Source organism: Ilyonectria robusta, assembly GCF_021365365.1.
Source record: "Ilyonectria robusta strain PMI_751 chromosome Unknown BGZ61scaffold_27, whole genome shotgun sequence".
Classification (NCBI taxonomy): domain Eukaryota; kingdom Fungi; phylum Ascomycota; class Sordariomycetes; order Hypocreales; family Nectriaceae; genus Ilyonectria; species Ilyonectria robusta.
In genome coordinates, this window is record NW_025764461.1 from 265,763 (window position 1) to 281,042 (window position 15,280).

The following is a 15,280-nucleotide window of genomic DNA, read 5'->3' on the forward strand; positions in this document are numbered from 1 at the left end:
GGTTTGTGAATTGCCTATTCTGGTAGTTTGACGACGAGTGGAACAGGGCCGGGCCATCCGCAGCCCGAGGTCTCAGGTACTCCGTCCAGGCAGCCGAATAAAAAGGTACTCTGCAGTGATTCCAAAGGTACTGTAAACGGATGCCTGGGCACCAAGCGGTCAGCAGAGTGATCTCTCATTCGTGTTGTACGCACAGGGGCTGAAAGGATACGGCGGTGGCGCAGTATCACCAGATTGGCGGTGCTTACCTAATCCTCTGACGCGGTTCCTTCAAGAGGGAGCGGTTTCAGCTCGACGTGACCTCACTCCCTTCTCCCTTCATCCATCCATGGTTCATCAAACATCATCATACGAGAGTTCTTCTTATCTATAAACATACGGAAAAGTCATCCTTTGACTAGCACAACCTACCATGTCTCGATTCTCGCGATACGACACCGACGAGGAGCGTCTGCCCGAGGGCATGTCTCGTGTCGGCTACGACGCCGACACACAGGTCTACACGTTCCGTGACGCCGATGGCAGCTACTGGGAGAGTGCTCCCGGATGCCAGTACGGCCAGCTGACCAAGGTGAGCGACGGGGACGGCGATCATGACGACGAGGACACCGCCCCGTTCCTCGCACCCGTCCAGCACTCCACCAGCAAGCTGTCCTGGAGAACCGAGATGCGGCCGCTGCTCAACTTTGGCGTTCTGATCGGCCTCTTCCTGATCTTCATATTCTGGTTCTTGCATTGGAGCGCCAGGTCCGCGTCCGGCGAGCCCGCGCCGACGTGTACGGACGGCGCTACGAGCTACACCATCCAAGATGGTGACACGTGCTGGGACATCGCCAACAAGCATGGCCTGAGTGTTGATGACCTCCTCAAGACCAACATCGGGCTGGACTGCAAAGCCCTCGATGTCAAGTCTATTATTTGCCTGCCGACCCCTCCCTCGAACGACGACGCCGCCCTGGAGCCTGCCGCCTAAGCTCTATCAATCCATCTCAACTACACACTTGTGCGGGCACGCGACCTCGATAAGTAGCTCACGCAGCACTCTATGCTTTCAAATACCATATCGAAACACTCAACACTGGGACTAGGACTACCAGCGTCGTCATGGCGCTGGATGCAACGGCCTGGTAGATGTGATCATACGTCGTCTTCATGAACTGCTTTGGATCATTTTCGCGCGGATACGGAACGTCCGGCACGGGTTTCCCGAGGAAGGGACAGATTGTGTCCCACGATAGACCGTCTTCGAGCCGAACAACCAACAACCGGTCGGACGGAACCAGCTCGACTGCCTTGGCGTTACTGGTGCGGTTTAGTTTGCGTGGGACAAAGTTGGGAGGAAAGCTGGCGTTACTCACTGTTCTCGATACAACTGCCTGGCATGTTCTAGACCCTCACTGTCTTCCGGTGCCCATGGACCCCAAAGCTGAGCACAGAGGGCGTCTGCCATGTCTGAAAAGGCAGCTGTCCAGGCGCTGATGTGTCTCAGCTGGACGAGAGGAAAGCGCTTGAGAGCGACGCCGACGGGTTGGAAGGTGTTCTTGACCGATCGGCACCAGGCGTCCTCGTCTCGGGCCGTGAGGATGAAGAGGGCCTCTGGGTAGGCGGCGACGAGCTCCTCCATGAGGTAGCCGGGGATATCGGTGAGAGCCTGGGCAGATTGGAGGAAGCAGTCAGCTGGTTGAATACCTCATAGCTGCCTCTGTCATCCCTTGATGGGAGATGCGGGCTTGGGTGATTTACAAGGGCGGACGGACATTATAGTCACCGAGCCATTTATCAAAATCGTGCCGTTCCCAAGGCTCGCCCCGGCCAAACGCCCTGGGCTCGAGAGCTTCACGAAACATCTTCATGTGGGCAATGCTACCGATGGTATCGGTCATGTGATACGCCTTGTATCCCAGCACTTTGAGTGCCTTCCATAAGCCGACAGTGCCATTGCTATATGGCTGCGGTTAGTCGTGGGCATGATCTGACCTGACTGCAGTCTGTCTGATACGCACCGACCGAGACTAAGGACGATGACCTGTTTTGGAAGCGGGCTTTCTGGTGAAGGTACCGAGTCGACGAATCGCGACATGCCGAGCCGAGGCCGGATGGAGCGGAGGTGGCAGAGAACGGAAAGGAGTCAAGTCGGCAATGCGGAGCAGATCAGCCACTGAACTGGGCACAATGGCAACGACGATAATGGAACATGGCAGGATGGCAAAAAGAAGACGGGGACTTTGTCTACGGCCCACCGTCTTTAGCCCCATGATACCTCGCCAGAGAACTGACTAGGTTTGGTCAAGGGGCACTAAGATGGCCCCGGTCTGACTGGTAACTTCTTTCGGCGCATTCCCCCGTTAGCTGTTGCAGCGGCCATTGACGTGTGATGGAATCAGCAGCCGTGGAGTCGACTGGGTGATGGTGTTGCATTCTGATACCAGGTTTTCTTTGGGACGTGGTGGAGGACGTGGATGGATTCACCGGGTCAGATCCGGGCGTTGAAGCCATCACGAGAATACGCCTTCGTCCCTTCGTCCCGCCCCTGATTCGACTGAAACACACCCAACCACAGCTCTTGGACGCCTGCTTCCATCCAGTCCATCTCGATTGGGCGGTGAAGACAGCTGGCGTGCATCCTCACCAGTCAGGATGCATCGGCCTCACGTTGACCCGCCGATAATGGACGCAAAAGACGCGACCTAATAACAACCCCCGCGCTAAGAGGGGTAGGAGAAAATCGGGAAACGAGGGGCAATCAGACGCTGGAGATTTGGCCGCTCGCTGCCTGAAAGCTCAGCGCCCAGGTACCTACGTAAGGCCGTCGTCGTGGTGTCTGCTCTCTGTCCTAGGCGACCGCCCGAAGTGGGAAGCGGGGCAGCTCCGTCTTTTTTTTTTTTTTTTTTTCTCCCTCTCATTTATTTTCGGGCGCGGGTCTCCTACGCGAAACCCTTCCTTCTCCTTCATCATCTTTTTTTGTCGTGTCGTTGCAAACAACACCCGGCATTAATCATGGACAAGGAAAAGCTTGCCCAGCTGCTCCAGGGGAGTCAAGTCCGTAAGTGTTTTGTCATTCCTGCTGCTTCCTCTCCGCTGCACGTCAGCGTCAGATTCGCGTCGTTGGGTACCTCTCAGCTTGGGACTCGAGGAGGAGAAAAGCTCTGATTTTGTTCATGACGAGCCTCTGCTAACCATCTCCTGCTGCAGCCAACACGGAGCAGGTGAAGGCCGTCACCGCCGAGCTCCAGAAGAACTTCTACTCGCAGCCGGAGTCGCTCCTGGCGCTCGTCGAGATCTCCCTGACACACGGCGACCAAGGCGTCCGACAGCTCGCCTCGGTTCAGGCCCTGCGCCTCGTCCCCAAGTACTGGGAGAAGACCCCTGCGGACCAGCGCCAGCTCGCCCGAACACACCTGCTCGATGGCGCCCTGAAGGAGTCGTCCGGCGCCGTCCGCCACTCGCTGGCTCGTCTGGTCGCTGGTATCGTCAGCTCCGACATGGAGCAGGGCGAGGGCGAGGACTTCCTCAAGCAGCTGCTGCCCCTCAACAACAGCGACAATGTTGTTGCCCGCGAGGTCGGCTCCTTCCTGCTGTACGCCATGCTCGAGGAGGATCCCACTCACTTCAGCGACCACACCCACCAGCTCCTCGAGCTGTTCCAGGCTCGCATTGAGGATCCCCAGAGCAAGGAGGTCCGCATCAACATCGTTCGCGCTATTGGTGCCATCCTCATGATCGTCGAGCCCGAGGAGGACCCCCAGGCCCTCAAGGCCATGCAGAGCTTCGTGCCCAGCCTGGTCAACATCCTCAAGGCTACCGTCGAGGCGGAGGATGAGGAGAGCTACAAGATCGTCTTCGAGGTCTTCCACTCCTTCATCGCCTACGACTCTTCCCTCCTCGCCCTCCACCTGCGCGACCTCCTCCAGTTCATGATTGATCTGGCCGCCAACACCAACGCCGAGGATGATGCCCGAACCCAGGCCCTCGCCTTCCTCATCCAGTGCGTCCGCTACCGCCGCATGAAGATCCAGGCCATGAAGGATATGGCTGCCCAGCTCATGGTCAAGGCCATGCAGATCGTCACCGAGCTTGACTCTGAGGACGAGGAGGATATGTCTCCCGCCCGCACTGCCATCAGCCTCATTGACACTCTTGCCAACGAGCTTCCCCCCCGCCAAGTCATCATCCCTCTTCTCGAGCAGTTCCCCAGCTTTGCTGCCCACCAGAACCCCCAGTTCCGTATGGCCGCCATGCTTGCTCTTGGTAACGCCGCCGAGGGTGCTCCCGACTTCATCTCCACCCAGCTCCAGCCCATCCTTCCCACCATCATCAACCTGCTCTGCGACAGCGAGACTCAGGTCCGACACGCTTCCCTTGTCGGTCTGATCCACCTTGCCGAGGAGATGGCTGATGAGATGGCCTCTCACCACGAGGAGATCATCTCTGCTGTCCTCAAGAACCTCGAGGCTGCCTCCACTGCCGGCTCCGACAAGAAGAACGTCAGCATCATCCGCTGTGCTTGTGGTGCCCTCGACACTTTCGGTGATGGCATCGACACCAAGATCATGGCCCAGTACGGCCCTAGCCTGATTGGCCCCATGGTCCGCCTCCTTGAACACGAGGACTTTGGTGTCAAGGCTGCTGCCGCTTCTGCCATTGGTGCCATTGCCTCCTCTATGGAGAAGAGCTTCGAGCCTTACTTCAAGGACGTCATGACCTCTCTTGGCAAGTTCGTCAGCCTCAAGGAGAATGACGAGGCCATGGACCTCCGAAGCTCCACCTGCGACAGTCTTGGCCGCATCGCCACCGCTGTTGGCCCTGAGGCTTTCCAGCCCTACGTCATGGACCTCATGGCCGCCAGCGAGGAGGCTCTCCACCTGGACAACCCCCGTCTCAAGGAGACCAGCTTCATCCTGTGGTCCAACCTGTCTAAGGTCTACCACGAGCAGTTCGATCACTTCCTTTCTGGAGTCTTCAAGGGTCTCTTTGATTCCCTTGAGCTCGAGGAGGAGGAGATTGAAATCCCTGGTATTGATGCCAGCCAGCTCGGCGATGGCGCCATTGTTGTCGGTGGAAAGCGTGTCACTGTCAAGGTCCCTGACAATGATACCGACCTGGCCATTGCCACTGGTGGTGATGATGAGTGGGATGACATGGAGGACATTGACGATCTCGATGACCTCGGTGCCGTTACTGCTGTCGCTCTCGAGCAGGAGATTGCTCTCGATGTCCTCGGTGATGTCATCTCCAACTCGTGCAACAGCGCCAACCTGGAGACCTACGTCGAGCAGACCATCGCCAAGGTTTCTCCCTTTGCGGAGCACACCTACGAGGGCTGCCGAAAGACTGCCATCTCCACTCTCTGGCGCACCTACGCCCGTGTCTTCCAGGTCTGGGAGGAGGGCGCTGGCGTCAAGTGGGAGCCTGGCATGCCTCCCAAGCACACTCCCCCTGCCTCTCTCATCACTATGGGTCAGGCTCTCCAGGCTGCTACAATGGGCATCTGGGCCGATGACAGCGAACGGTCAGTTCACCCCTTTTCTTTTCCTTCCTCCTGCCAAAATGATGAACACTTCGCGTTACACCCAGCTCACTCAGACGCACTTTGCGGTTGCTGAGAACACGTTTGATCTACTTCTGATTCCATTGGCATCTTCATCTTCAATTGTCTTGCATTCTGTCGAAGCTTGATGCTAACTATTCAATAGCTCCGTCATCACTGACATCAACCGCAACGTCGCTGCCACCCTTAAGGCCTGTGGTCCCGCTGTTCTGGTTGCCAAGGACGGTATGCTGCAAGAGGTTGTGTCGGTCGTGAGTCTTATCATTACCCGATCGCACCCCTGTCAGCAGGACCTTGGAGATGAGGAGGAGGAGCAAGAGGTCGATGCTGGGTCGTCCGAGTACGACTGGCTCGTCATCGACACCGCTCTCGACGTTGTCGTTGGCCTTGCCGCCGCTCTCGGCACCGCTTTCGGCGAGCTCTGGAAGATCTTCGAGAAGCCCATCCTTAGACTGGCCAGCTCTACCGAGGACCTCCACCGCTCCACTGCCGTCGGCACCATTGCCGAGATCACCAAGTACACCGGCGAGGCTGTCACTCCCTTCACCGAGTCACTTGGCCAGGCTCTTGTTCGCCGTCTTGGCGACCCCGACCCTCTCGCTAAGTCCAACGCTGCCTACGCCATTGGTCTTGTCGTCCTGAACTCAGCCGACACGGCCAAGACCTTCCCCATGTACCCTGTGCTCTGGGAGAAGCTCGAGCCTCTCCTGACTGTCAACGAGATGCGCATGACCGACAACGTTGCCGGATCTCTGTGCCGCATGATGACCAAGAACCCCGACAACGGCTTCGTTGCCCAGGCCCTGCCTGCTGTTGTCAACGTCCTGCCTCTGTCCGAGGACTTTGAGGAGAATGCACCCATCTACCAGTGCATCTACAAGCTCTACGAGATCTCCAACCCTACCGTTGAGCAGCTGACTCCCCAGCTGATGAGCGTTTTCGAAAAGGTCCTCAGCCCCCCTGAGGAGCAGCTCGAGCAAGATACCCGCGAGATCCTGCAGCGCACGGTGCAGGTCTTGTACAAGGCCAAGCCTGAACTCCTGGCCAACAACCCCGGCCTGCTGAAGCTGGCTGGCGTCCAGTAAAAGACGGGCGCGGTGATGAGAATTAAAAAGGATATACGACGCGCGTCGACCGTGATGAAGACGGAACGCGAGGCCATGAATGATGACGAAGATGTTTACGCACACATGACGGGTGCATGATAGAGTATATAACGCTTGGGAGGTCTTGTTTAGATACCAAAGACCTGAGACCGGGAGACCAAAGAGTCTGGGACGGTCTGGGACGGAACGGGACTGTTAGCGTTGTGGAATTTTCTCACATGATGAGAGTACTGGGAACGAATGGAATAGACTTATTGGAGTACCATTCAAACATATTTGTCACCATGATGCTGTGAATGTTTGTTTTGATGACTGTTGTATTGGTTACAAGCAAGGGTTGGTTTGACTTATGCCGCGATTGCCTTGGTCAACCTTGCTATGTAAAATATTCTGTTGTTGGCGAGAAACTTCCCACGACTAACTAGGCTTGACTTTTAACTGTCTGGAACAGTCATTGAAAACAATTGATGCCCAAAGTGACAAAACTCCTCCGAGGCGTGCAAAGTACTTGAAACAAAAGTACTTGAAAAACAAAAGATGAAATCAATTCCCATTCCCAGAATTACCTGGTAGTCCGAAGCGCCATCGCACCTTTGTATATATATGCATGCAACCAGTCCGGTCCGGTCCCGTCGCGTCCCTCCGGCGCAGCCTTGAAGTTCCGTTCTAGTTTCCAGCTTTCAAGTTGAAAGGACAAAAATATGCAACCCGCAACAACCAAGGTGAAAAAGTAAAGTGAGGTAAGAATGCAGACGCTCTACCAAATGCGCTTCGCGACCATCTCGTACCGCGACACGCCCTCCATGTCGCTCTCGGGCTTCTTAATCTTGACGGAGGAACCCGACGGTCCCTTGCCTCCCTTCAACCCTTCATTCTTGTCGGCGTGGATCCAGCGCTGGCGGTCGTCACCGACCTCGACGTGTCCGAAGCCGCCGACGCGCTTGCTGCCGGGTGTTTCGTAGGTTTCGCGTTCGGCCTGGCCCTGGGCGACGAGGTGCTCGGCCTGCTTCATGCGGGCGTAGCGGTTGCGGGAGTACTTGAGCAGGACCATGCCGAGGAGCAGCTTGAGGATGAGGAGGACGAGGAAGGCGATGAAGAAGACGACGATCATGGTGATGGCGGCGATGGCGTCGTCAGATGTCCACTGGTACCAGGGGCGCGAGTTGAGCGGCGAGCCGTAGGGGTAGCCGTACGTGGCGCGGCCGAGCGAGTCGCGGATGAGCGAGTCGAAGCGATTGAGGGCGGCGATGACGGCGGGCGAGGACGGCACGGCGGATTCTTGCGTGAGAGACGTCTGCGTAGACTCCGGCATGGGCATGGGCAAGTGGGTAGAGAGGAGCATGTGGTAAGTCTGAACGGAGGCGCGGATAAAGAGGCACGAAAGGGGGATGACGGCGAGGCCCAGGCGCCGAGTTAGAGATGGGGTCATGAATGCCTAAGGATATGTCAGTATGAGATGGAGTTGATGGGGACAAGTGACGAACGTTGGTGTAGTAATCCTTGCAGAGGATATCAAGGATACGACTGTAAAATGCAGGTTTGATGTTGTTGAACTTGGTCACGTAGGCGTGCTTGATAGTGTCGACCAACATCTCACTACCAATGACGATGAGGAACGGCGAAAGAACCTCTCCCGACATGAGCCACGAAGGCAGCACGGTGAAGGCGTGCGGGAGGATAGACGGGTGATGCAGAGGGAGTGCGCCGGAGGCTTCGTCGAAGCTAGGCTCAGAGCCAGCTCCAGGGATGGAGAGGCCACCGACCTCGACGACGTTGCGCATGCCGATGATGAGGAGCATGATCCAGAGCTGGAACCGCTCGACGATGTCGGCACACGTCAGTTGGAACAGGTTGTCCTTTTCAAAGCGCTTGAAGACGGTGCTCTTGATCTCGACGAACTGGTTGGACAGCAGAAGAGTCAGGAGCGCGTTGGAGTACGAATTGACAGCCACGTTGAGCGTGATAACCTGGTAGTAAAGGGCAATGGAGTGCAGACAGCAGTAGGCGAGAGCCAGCAGGAACATGCCCATTGGAAGCAGGACCTTGGAGCGTCCCGAGGCATTGCGGGAGAGCGTCTCGGTGCTGAAGAGGCACTCGAGGATGTCCTGGCCGAGCGCCGAGAGGAGGCGGTCACCGACCTCGAGGATATTGTAGATGACGTAGAGCTTGATAGCAGACTGAGCGCGGATGAAGTGGTACATGCGGCTGGCGTCGAGCGTCATGAGGGCCATGGAGCTGCATACAATGACCAGGCCTTGAAGCAGATCGGCCTTGTGGAAGGCGGACAGGTTGGACGGTATCGACTTGGTTCTCCTGTGCCGGAACGTGCCCGATCTAGGACCGCGAGTCTGCGCTGGGATCTTGAATCGGCCGTTGCCGTTACCATTCGTCCGGTGCTCGGCACTCCCGTTCTGCGACGCATTCGAGGCGCTGGAGAGTCCGCGGGGCCGACTTTCACTGCGATGCCGGCTTTGGCTACGAGATCTCTCATCTTCCGACTGGTCGCCAGCCTGCTGTGATCGGCTTACCCGTCGACGCCGCCAAAGTCTCCCCAAGCCATACCACACGAAGTCGACGACAAATTTGACCTCCTTGACAACAACGTAACCCCACCACCGAAAGAGGACGGCCAGAGCCAGGAAGAACCGAACAGGGAGGATGGTGAAGTTGTAAAGCCAGGCATCGAGGCATGCGAGGGCGCCAAAGTTCAATGTGCGCTCGAGATACCAAGGGATGAGCAGGACGTTCTTGAGCCGCTCAAACTTGACCACGTTGGATTCGTAGGGAATGTCGTAGGCGTGTGATTGGTGGATATAGAGGGGGCTCGGTCGCTGCGCAGCAAGCTCGAGCTGGAGATGTGTGGGGAGAGACATGGGCGGAAGAGGAATAATGGGCGGCAGCGGCGATTTCGGCGGCCGGTGGGTAGGGACTGCGTCGGGTTGCTGAATCGGAATCGCCGTGGCCGGGTTCGAGCGGCTTGGACGACTTGGAGACGTTGCCACGCCCTCGAGGTTCAGGTGAAGCAAGGGAGGCCGGTTAACGGAGTTGAAGGAGGAATATCGACGGGCCGAGGGCACCGACAATCCGAGGGCGTCGCTGGGCTGCACACGACTTGTGGGCGGCGTCGAAACGGTTCGCGGCGCCGGAGACGGGCGACGCTGAGCATCACGAGAGCTGGCAGCGCTGGATGTGCGGGCTTCGATTGCAAGTCCGTTGGGTTGTAGTTGGAGGTAGTCGGGTTGGCGTCCGAGATCTGGGTGATGGAGCATAGACTGGCGGATAGCCTCGCGCTGTTCAGCAAAGCGGGCGACGGTCTCTTGGTCTATGGAGCGGCGCTGAAGCGCTGGGGCAACAGGGAGAGATTCAGGAGCGTTGGTGAGGCGTTGGATCTCGTGGCTGGAAAGGCGGCGGACGTGGCCACCGCTGTACATGGAGGCATTGGTAATTGTGCTGCTGCGACTGCCTCGTCCGTGGAACCCATCGCTTTTGTCCCTGCTGACACTGTCCTTGTCTGTTCCCCAGTTCCATGACCCTTCCCCTACGGTGTGTTGCCGCTGGTGATCGTCCTCCGTGTCGGCATCATGCTCGTGGTCATCTTCTACTGCGGGATCGGAGATGGACGACGAGTTGGACACGGGCCGCTGAGGGCTGGCGCTGCGGCGAGAGCCATCTTCCGAGGAGCGGTCCTCGTCGGACGAGATCGGGGGTAGGGACGGCGTGTCGTCGGTCGTCGTCGCTGAGTTCGAGGCGACTGTAGTCGACTGGGCGGTGGGACGAAGCGGTGGAGCGACGCCGTTGAGGGGGCTGACTGACGTCGACACGGCAGTTGAAGCGGCGGAGGCGAGCTGGTGATGGCGGTGAGATAGAGGCTCGAGAGGCGGAGAGAGCGGTAGAGCCGGTGGCGGGAGGTGCTGGTGAGGGTGTTTATGAGGGTGGCGGGCCTTGATCGAGTCCACGGAGGCGGCCATGGCCAAGTCCGAGTCGAGTATCCATTCACCAACTGGAGGAGGAGGTCAAGGTCATGCTGTCTCGGGGTTAGATGCAGTTCCCGAGGCAGTTCCTGCGGTCTGCCGTTCTTGCAGTATGTCGGCAGTATTGTGCTCGCTGCAAGGGGACGCTCCAATGGTGGTGGCCAATGGGTGCGGGTGGGTTCGACGGTTGGAGCGGTTTGAATGTGTGGTGGTGATGATTGATGAGAGGTGATAGGTTGGGGCGTGTAGTCCTGGAAAAGCAACTGGAAAAGCAAGACGGCAGATGGCACTGGCGAGAGATTCACCCGCCCGTGGTTGGCTGGCTCCTCGCTACAGGCTAGACACGGTGGGGCTTCAGCGGGGGGGCCTCGCTCCGCTGCAGTGGTTCCAGTGGAGGGGAGTTCGCGCAAGCCACCCGGGGGCCCGTGACCCGCTGCATCATCCCCCTGAGGGAAAAGTGTCCAGGTGGTCAGAAGCCCTGAGGTCGCTGAAACAGGAGAAACACGAGGGGGCTGCCGTTGGGAGTGGGTGGGGGTGTGTTCCAGGGCCCCGAAACTGCCCACCGCCGTTTTCACTTTGGAGGTGACGCCGTGGCAATAGCCTCAACTGCGATACGAGATGTCTTCGCCGTCAGCATCGTATCGCTAAATATGGCACAGCCAGTGATGACATCTTGGTAGGATTCATCCACGGTTTGGCGCTTTGCTTGGCCATCTGGAACAGTATCCCTCTTGTCATCATAGTGACGTCGCTGTGTTTGAATACCTGTTTTGGTGGTCGTACTTGTGCGAGACATGGTTGTGATTGTGATACGGTCATCTGTGAATCAAGGACAGAGGTAGCACAGACATTCACACCCAAGGCATCGATAACATTCGATGCCTGGACGGCACGTGACGGAACAGATATCGAGAATCAGCAACTTGTCATGTTGAAGATGTCGGGATCGAATTTGTCCAGATCCTTCAGCTGTCTGAGATTCACACTCGTAACTTAGCTATCAAAAATTTCCCATCCCTCTCCTTGTTCGGGGCTCCGTATGAGGACCTCCTTCGCCCTCCAAGCCGAACCGAATGACAAGAATTCCGCCGGAATCCTTTTCGTATTCCACGCTTGCAAGTACTATTATTGGCGCCGGGAAGTTCCCGTCCCTCCCGCCCGCATTCTGGGGTCCGTCGTATGTGATTCCGATATCCACAACGCCCAGCCCAGCCTTTACTTCCGGATGGCCATGTCTTGATCTACTAGGCTTGTTGAATATTGCGTGTACATATCTTCTATAGGAGCTGTGGCGCATTTGTCCTGACTGGATGTCTTTAGGCATGGCTGTGAATGGTGTCGTTGACGACTTACAAGCTGCCTATGAACCGTTGAACGTTTGGTTCTCGCAAAATAATAATTTCGCAACTTTTGTTAGCATGCAAGGGATTCATGACCTCATCCTCGGACCACCGAATGGAACTCAGCGAGTCTCTTAGCTAATCCTGCAATAGTGGGCGGTCCGCGCAACACTGAGAAGCAAAGGGCCATCAGAGTCGTTATTCAATTGCACCTAATCATATCTAAGCTTTCCCGCCGGACTTCAACAAGCCCTCGCCCCCCTCCGGAAAGTTCACCTCGCCATTCCTTTACAGCAGATGCTGGTCAAACCAAGCAATCGCCTGGAAGAAGGCCTGCTCCTTGGCAAACCGCTCCACGGCGTTGGAAATGTCGCCGCGCACCGCGAACCCGTGCTCCACGCCCGAGAAGACGTTGATCTGCCACGGCCGGCTGCTCCTGCCCAGGATCTTCTCCGACTCGATGCGCTTGTCGAGCGGGAAGATGTGGTCGGTCTGCGCGGCGGCGATGGAGAGGGGGCCGGTGATGGACACGAGCTCCTCCTCGGTGACGAATGACGGGTGCGCGATGAAGCCGACGTCGACGCCGTACTTGAAGTTTCGGACCGCGTACTAGATTATCGTCGTCAGCCATCAATATGTGTCGAGCAAGACTTGGTTGGCGCTTACCTTGGCGCCCAGGCAGTATCCAACAGCGCCAATCTTGGTACAGCCAAAATCCTCCTTGAGCGCCTTGATGCCCGCCACAGCGATGGGGTCGAGCTGCTCGGCCGTGTGCGGGTTGTTGCCGTCGGTGCCCTTGCTCAACCACGCCATGATGTCGGCCGGCCGAGGGTCCGGGAACTTGTCGCCGTTGAAGAAGTCGGGAAGGATGCAAGTGTAGCCGTTGGCGGCGAACTGGTCAGCCATCAATTGACTGTTGACCCAGATCCCCAAGATGTCGGGGACGTAGACGATGCCGACGCCCTTGTGCGCCTTGTCGGCCGGGGGCGTCGCGAGGTAGGCGTCGATGGTTCCATTGATCTTGATGAACTTTCCTGTGGGTTCGCCCCTAGCAGCCAGGTCAACCAACTGTCCGTTCAACCGTTTGCGATTGCATCTTCATCTCAATCTGGACATGCCGAGTTCGCGCAAGAAAGAAAAGAGTGGGGAGCTCATACTCGTGGCGCACTCCAACAGCGCAGCACTGTCCAGGTTGGTTTGACGTCATTTTGCGTGTCTTGGATCTCTACAGAGTCGCGATTTGGCACAATTCAAAAACACCACGGACAAGGGAGTGAGAAGAGGGGAATTAAGAGCAAGAGAAGGCCTTCCGCCGTCGGGGTGCCTCGGCCGACCTTATAAAGTGCCGGGTTCCGAACCCGAGCTCCGCCGAGTGACGCAACCGCCCTAAATCTCAGATCGAATCCCGAGAGAGATCGGACGAGATGGAATCGTACACAGGAAAGCACTGCTTCGGAACAATTATCCCTCTATGATAGTTCAACCATTCCGAAGCGGGGATGCTCCCGCCCTTGCCCCGCCAGTGTTGGAGGGGTCCAACAGTAGTCGGAGCTTTCACATCGGGTTAGAAATCATTGGGAATAATTCCAAATTGTGGCCCTCCTTGTTAGATTCGGGCCGCCGTCCTTGACGGGGTGGATAACTATGTGTTGATAACCATGCAAATCTGCGTTGAGGCCGTTATCACCGGCGCTTGTCCTATTGACATCGATTCTCCACGAAATCACGGCTGCAAAAATCCGGGTTAATCCTGGCACTTTGGCGCCGGCATTCCGGCTTTAGGATGCTCCCTATGACATCAATAACGGATAGCAGATGACGCTCGCTTTGCCGGCATTAGCATGTCTAGGCCCGCTGGGAGGCTGAGCCCATCGAGCAGCGGCGTCGTGCATTATCTCGAGCAGTGGTGCTTTATGCATGTCAGCAAACAAACATTGCTTCGAGTTCTATCGCCCGCAACGCGTCGTGCGGCAAGGAAATCGTCAGTTGCGTGGCATGTAAAGTGGGTAGGCGTGAGAAGCGGTGCAGGAGAGTCAGAATCTGATAAACGAATGTCGTTTTGGTCGAGGATGACGATAGCCTTGCGCTTTGCTGACAAGACGGCAAAGCGCAACTGTTAATAGTCGTAGATCCAGTCTCAGGATGCGGTGTGATAATGTATCGGCTCGGTGATGAAACGTCGGGGTCTTCCCTCTTGGCATCGTGTAGGTGGAATCGTGTCAGAGTGCCATTGATAAGTGCAGCTGCATCTCGTATCATGCAGTGGCGTCAAGCCTCCATGCTCACTTCTGGCGGATGCCCTTTGGCTTTCGCTTCTTAAAGACCACGGGAGCGATTCCCGACTCGCCAGCATCCGCCTCGGGCTTGATCGGAGGCGCTTGCTCGGACGCCTCACCCTTGACAGCAGTGCTATCCCGCGCTTCCTCGGTTGCGCCGTCATCTTCCACTTTAACGTTGGTCTTGTCGTCCGGTGTGGCCTCTTCTTTGACGTCCTCCCGCTTGTCGACCTGCGCGGGTTGGAATGTCGACCCGCTCAGCAACGCATCCAGCTCCTTGTCTTCTTCTTGAGGCATCGCCTTCGAGTCCCTGCCCCATCGCCGTGGTTTCTTGAACAGCGCCTGGACAGCGTCCTCCTCCTCCTTCTCATCCTCAGTAGCCTCGCGTTTTCTAACACCGTTTGCCCTAGACTCCAGCTTCCCATCCCCATTCTCTTCTTTCGTAGTCTCGATGACTCGCGTTTTCGTAACAGTCCATTGGCCCGGCATCGCCATCTCGGGTTGAAATTCGGTCGGCATCGCCACGCCCATCTCGGCCAGCTGCTCTCGCTGTCGCTTCAGTTGCGACTCGGAGGGTGCACTTGGCCTGTCGCGCTGCATGCCGCCGGAGGGGGGTGCAGAGGGCCCCGAGGACCCCGGTTCTGAAGATCCCGCGACGACGCCATTGACTCTCGCGACTTCTCGACGTGCAAATTCCTTCTCTCGTTCTTCTCGCTCGTGGCCGCGGTGCAGGTCGCGCAGGAAGCGTTTCAGAGCGCCCTGGTGCTTTCCGGTAGCCTCATGGTTCTGTCGCTCAAGCTTGGTATCGCGTACGTAGGTGGAGCAGTGCTTGCACCAGTATTTCGGTGTCGACTTCCAGTATTCTGACATTTTGCGACGGCGCAATGGTGTTGATGATGATGGAGACTTCAACTTCGAGAAACCTACCGCGATGACAAGGTGCTTATGTCACCCTTCCAGGCACCATCGCACGGACCATTGATCCCGTGTGAGCTTTTCAAGAGAACCTACCCTAGACAAGGGCGGACAATCGACGACG

The 15,280-nt window shown here is 57.2% G+C and overlaps 6 protein-coding genes across 6 annotated transcripts; 2 read left to right on the top strand and 4 right to left on the bottom strand.

Annotated features, from left to right (window-relative positions):
* The first annotated feature begins 286 nt into the window (after positions 1 to 286).
* Positions 287 to 1,163, top strand: BGZ61DRAFT_119451 (uncharacterized protein). Its single transcript, XM_046237021.1, has one exon. The coding sequence runs from the start codon at positions 413 to 415 to the stop codon at positions 971 to 973; it is 561 nt and encodes a 186-aa protein (XP_046097914.1). The 5' UTR covers positions 287 to 412; the 3' UTR covers positions 974 to 1,163.
* BGZ61DRAFT_365271 (uncharacterized protein) lies at positions 1,044 to 2,080 on the bottom strand (the record flags this gene model as incomplete). The annotated part of the gene is made up of 4 exons (XM_046241594.1): positions 1,044 to 1,302; positions 1,359 to 1,651; positions 1,758 to 1,941; positions 2,004 to 2,080. 4 exons carry the CDS (start codon positions 2,078 to 2,080, stop codon positions 1,044 to 1,046), a joined length of 813 nt encoding a protein of 270 aa, XP_046097915.1.
* An 801-nt stretch (positions 2,081 to 2,881) lies between these two features.
* BGZ61DRAFT_461390 (armadillo-type protein) lies at positions 2,882 to 6,937 on the top strand. The gene is made up of 3 exons (XM_046247157.1): positions 2,882 to 3,043; positions 3,193 to 5,509; positions 5,694 to 6,937. Exons 1-3 carry the CDS (start codon positions 2,998 to 3,000, stop codon positions 6,631 to 6,633), a joined length of 3,303 nt encoding a protein of 1,100 aa, XP_046097916.1. The 5' UTR covers positions 2,882 to 2,997; the 3' UTR covers positions 6,634 to 6,937.
* Positions 6,938 to 6,947: 10 nt separating this feature from the next.
* On the bottom strand, positions 6,948 to 10,881 carry BGZ61DRAFT_119392 (eukaryotic membrane protein family-domain-containing protein). Its single transcript, XM_046237020.1, has 2 exons — positions 8,139 to 10,881; positions 6,948 to 8,089 (listed from the first exon to the last, which is right to left on the bottom strand). The coding sequence occupies exons 1-2, from the start codon at positions 10,620 to 10,622 to the stop codon at positions 7,412 to 7,414; spliced, it is 3,162 nt and encodes a 1,053-aa protein (XP_046097917.1). The 5' UTR covers positions 10,623 to 10,881; the 3' UTR covers positions 6,948 to 7,411.
* Positions 10,882 to 12,253: 1,372 nt separating this feature from the next.
* On the bottom strand, positions 12,254 to 13,172 carry BGZ61DRAFT_483901 (Alpha/Beta hydrolase protein; the record flags this gene model as incomplete). Its single annotated transcript, XM_046249534.1, has 3 exons — positions 12,254 to 12,574; positions 12,632 to 13,061; positions 13,123 to 13,172. The coding sequence occupies 3 exons, from the start codon at positions 13,170 to 13,172 to the stop codon at positions 12,254 to 12,256; spliced, it is 801 nt and encodes a 266-aa protein (XP_046097918.1).
* A 994-nt stretch (positions 13,173 to 14,166) lies between these two features.
* Positions 14,167 to 15,148, bottom strand: BGZ61DRAFT_119461 (uncharacterized protein). Its single transcript, XM_046237022.1, has one exon. The coding sequence runs from the start codon at positions 15,109 to 15,111 to the stop codon at positions 14,248 to 14,250; it is 864 nt and encodes a 287-aa protein (XP_046097919.1). The 5' UTR covers positions 15,112 to 15,148; the 3' UTR covers positions 14,167 to 14,247.
* Between the last annotated feature and the right edge of the window lie 132 nt (positions 15,149 to 15,280).

Coding starts and splice junctions, on each gene's coding strand:
- BGZ61DRAFT_119392 (XM_046237020.1), bottom strand. CDS start 10,622: ATGGCCGCCTCCGTGGACTCGATCAAGGCCCGCCACCCTCATAAACAC. Junction 8,090..8,138: donor GCAAGGATTACTACACCAAC/GTTCGTCACTTG, acceptor ACATATCCTTAG/GCATTCATGACCCCATCTCT.
- BGZ61DRAFT_119451 (XM_046237021.1), top strand. CDS start 413: ATGTCTCGATTCTCGCGATACGACACCGACGAGGAGCGTCTGCCCGAG.
- BGZ61DRAFT_461390 (XM_046247157.1), top strand. CDS start 2,998: ATGGACAAGGAAAAGCTTGCCCAGCTGCTCCAGGGGAGTCAAGTCC. Junction 3,044..3,192: donor GCTCCAGGGGAGTCAAGTCC/GTAAGTGTTTTG, acceptor CTCCTGCTGCAG/CCAACACGGAGCAGGTGAAG. Junction 5,510..5,693: donor TGGGCCGATGACAGCGAACG/GTCAGTTCACCC, acceptor ACTATTCAATAG/CTCCGTCATCACTGACATCA.
- BGZ61DRAFT_119461 (XM_046237022.1), bottom strand. CDS start 15,111: ATGTCAGAATACTGGAAGTCGACACCGAAATACTGGTGCAAGCACTGC.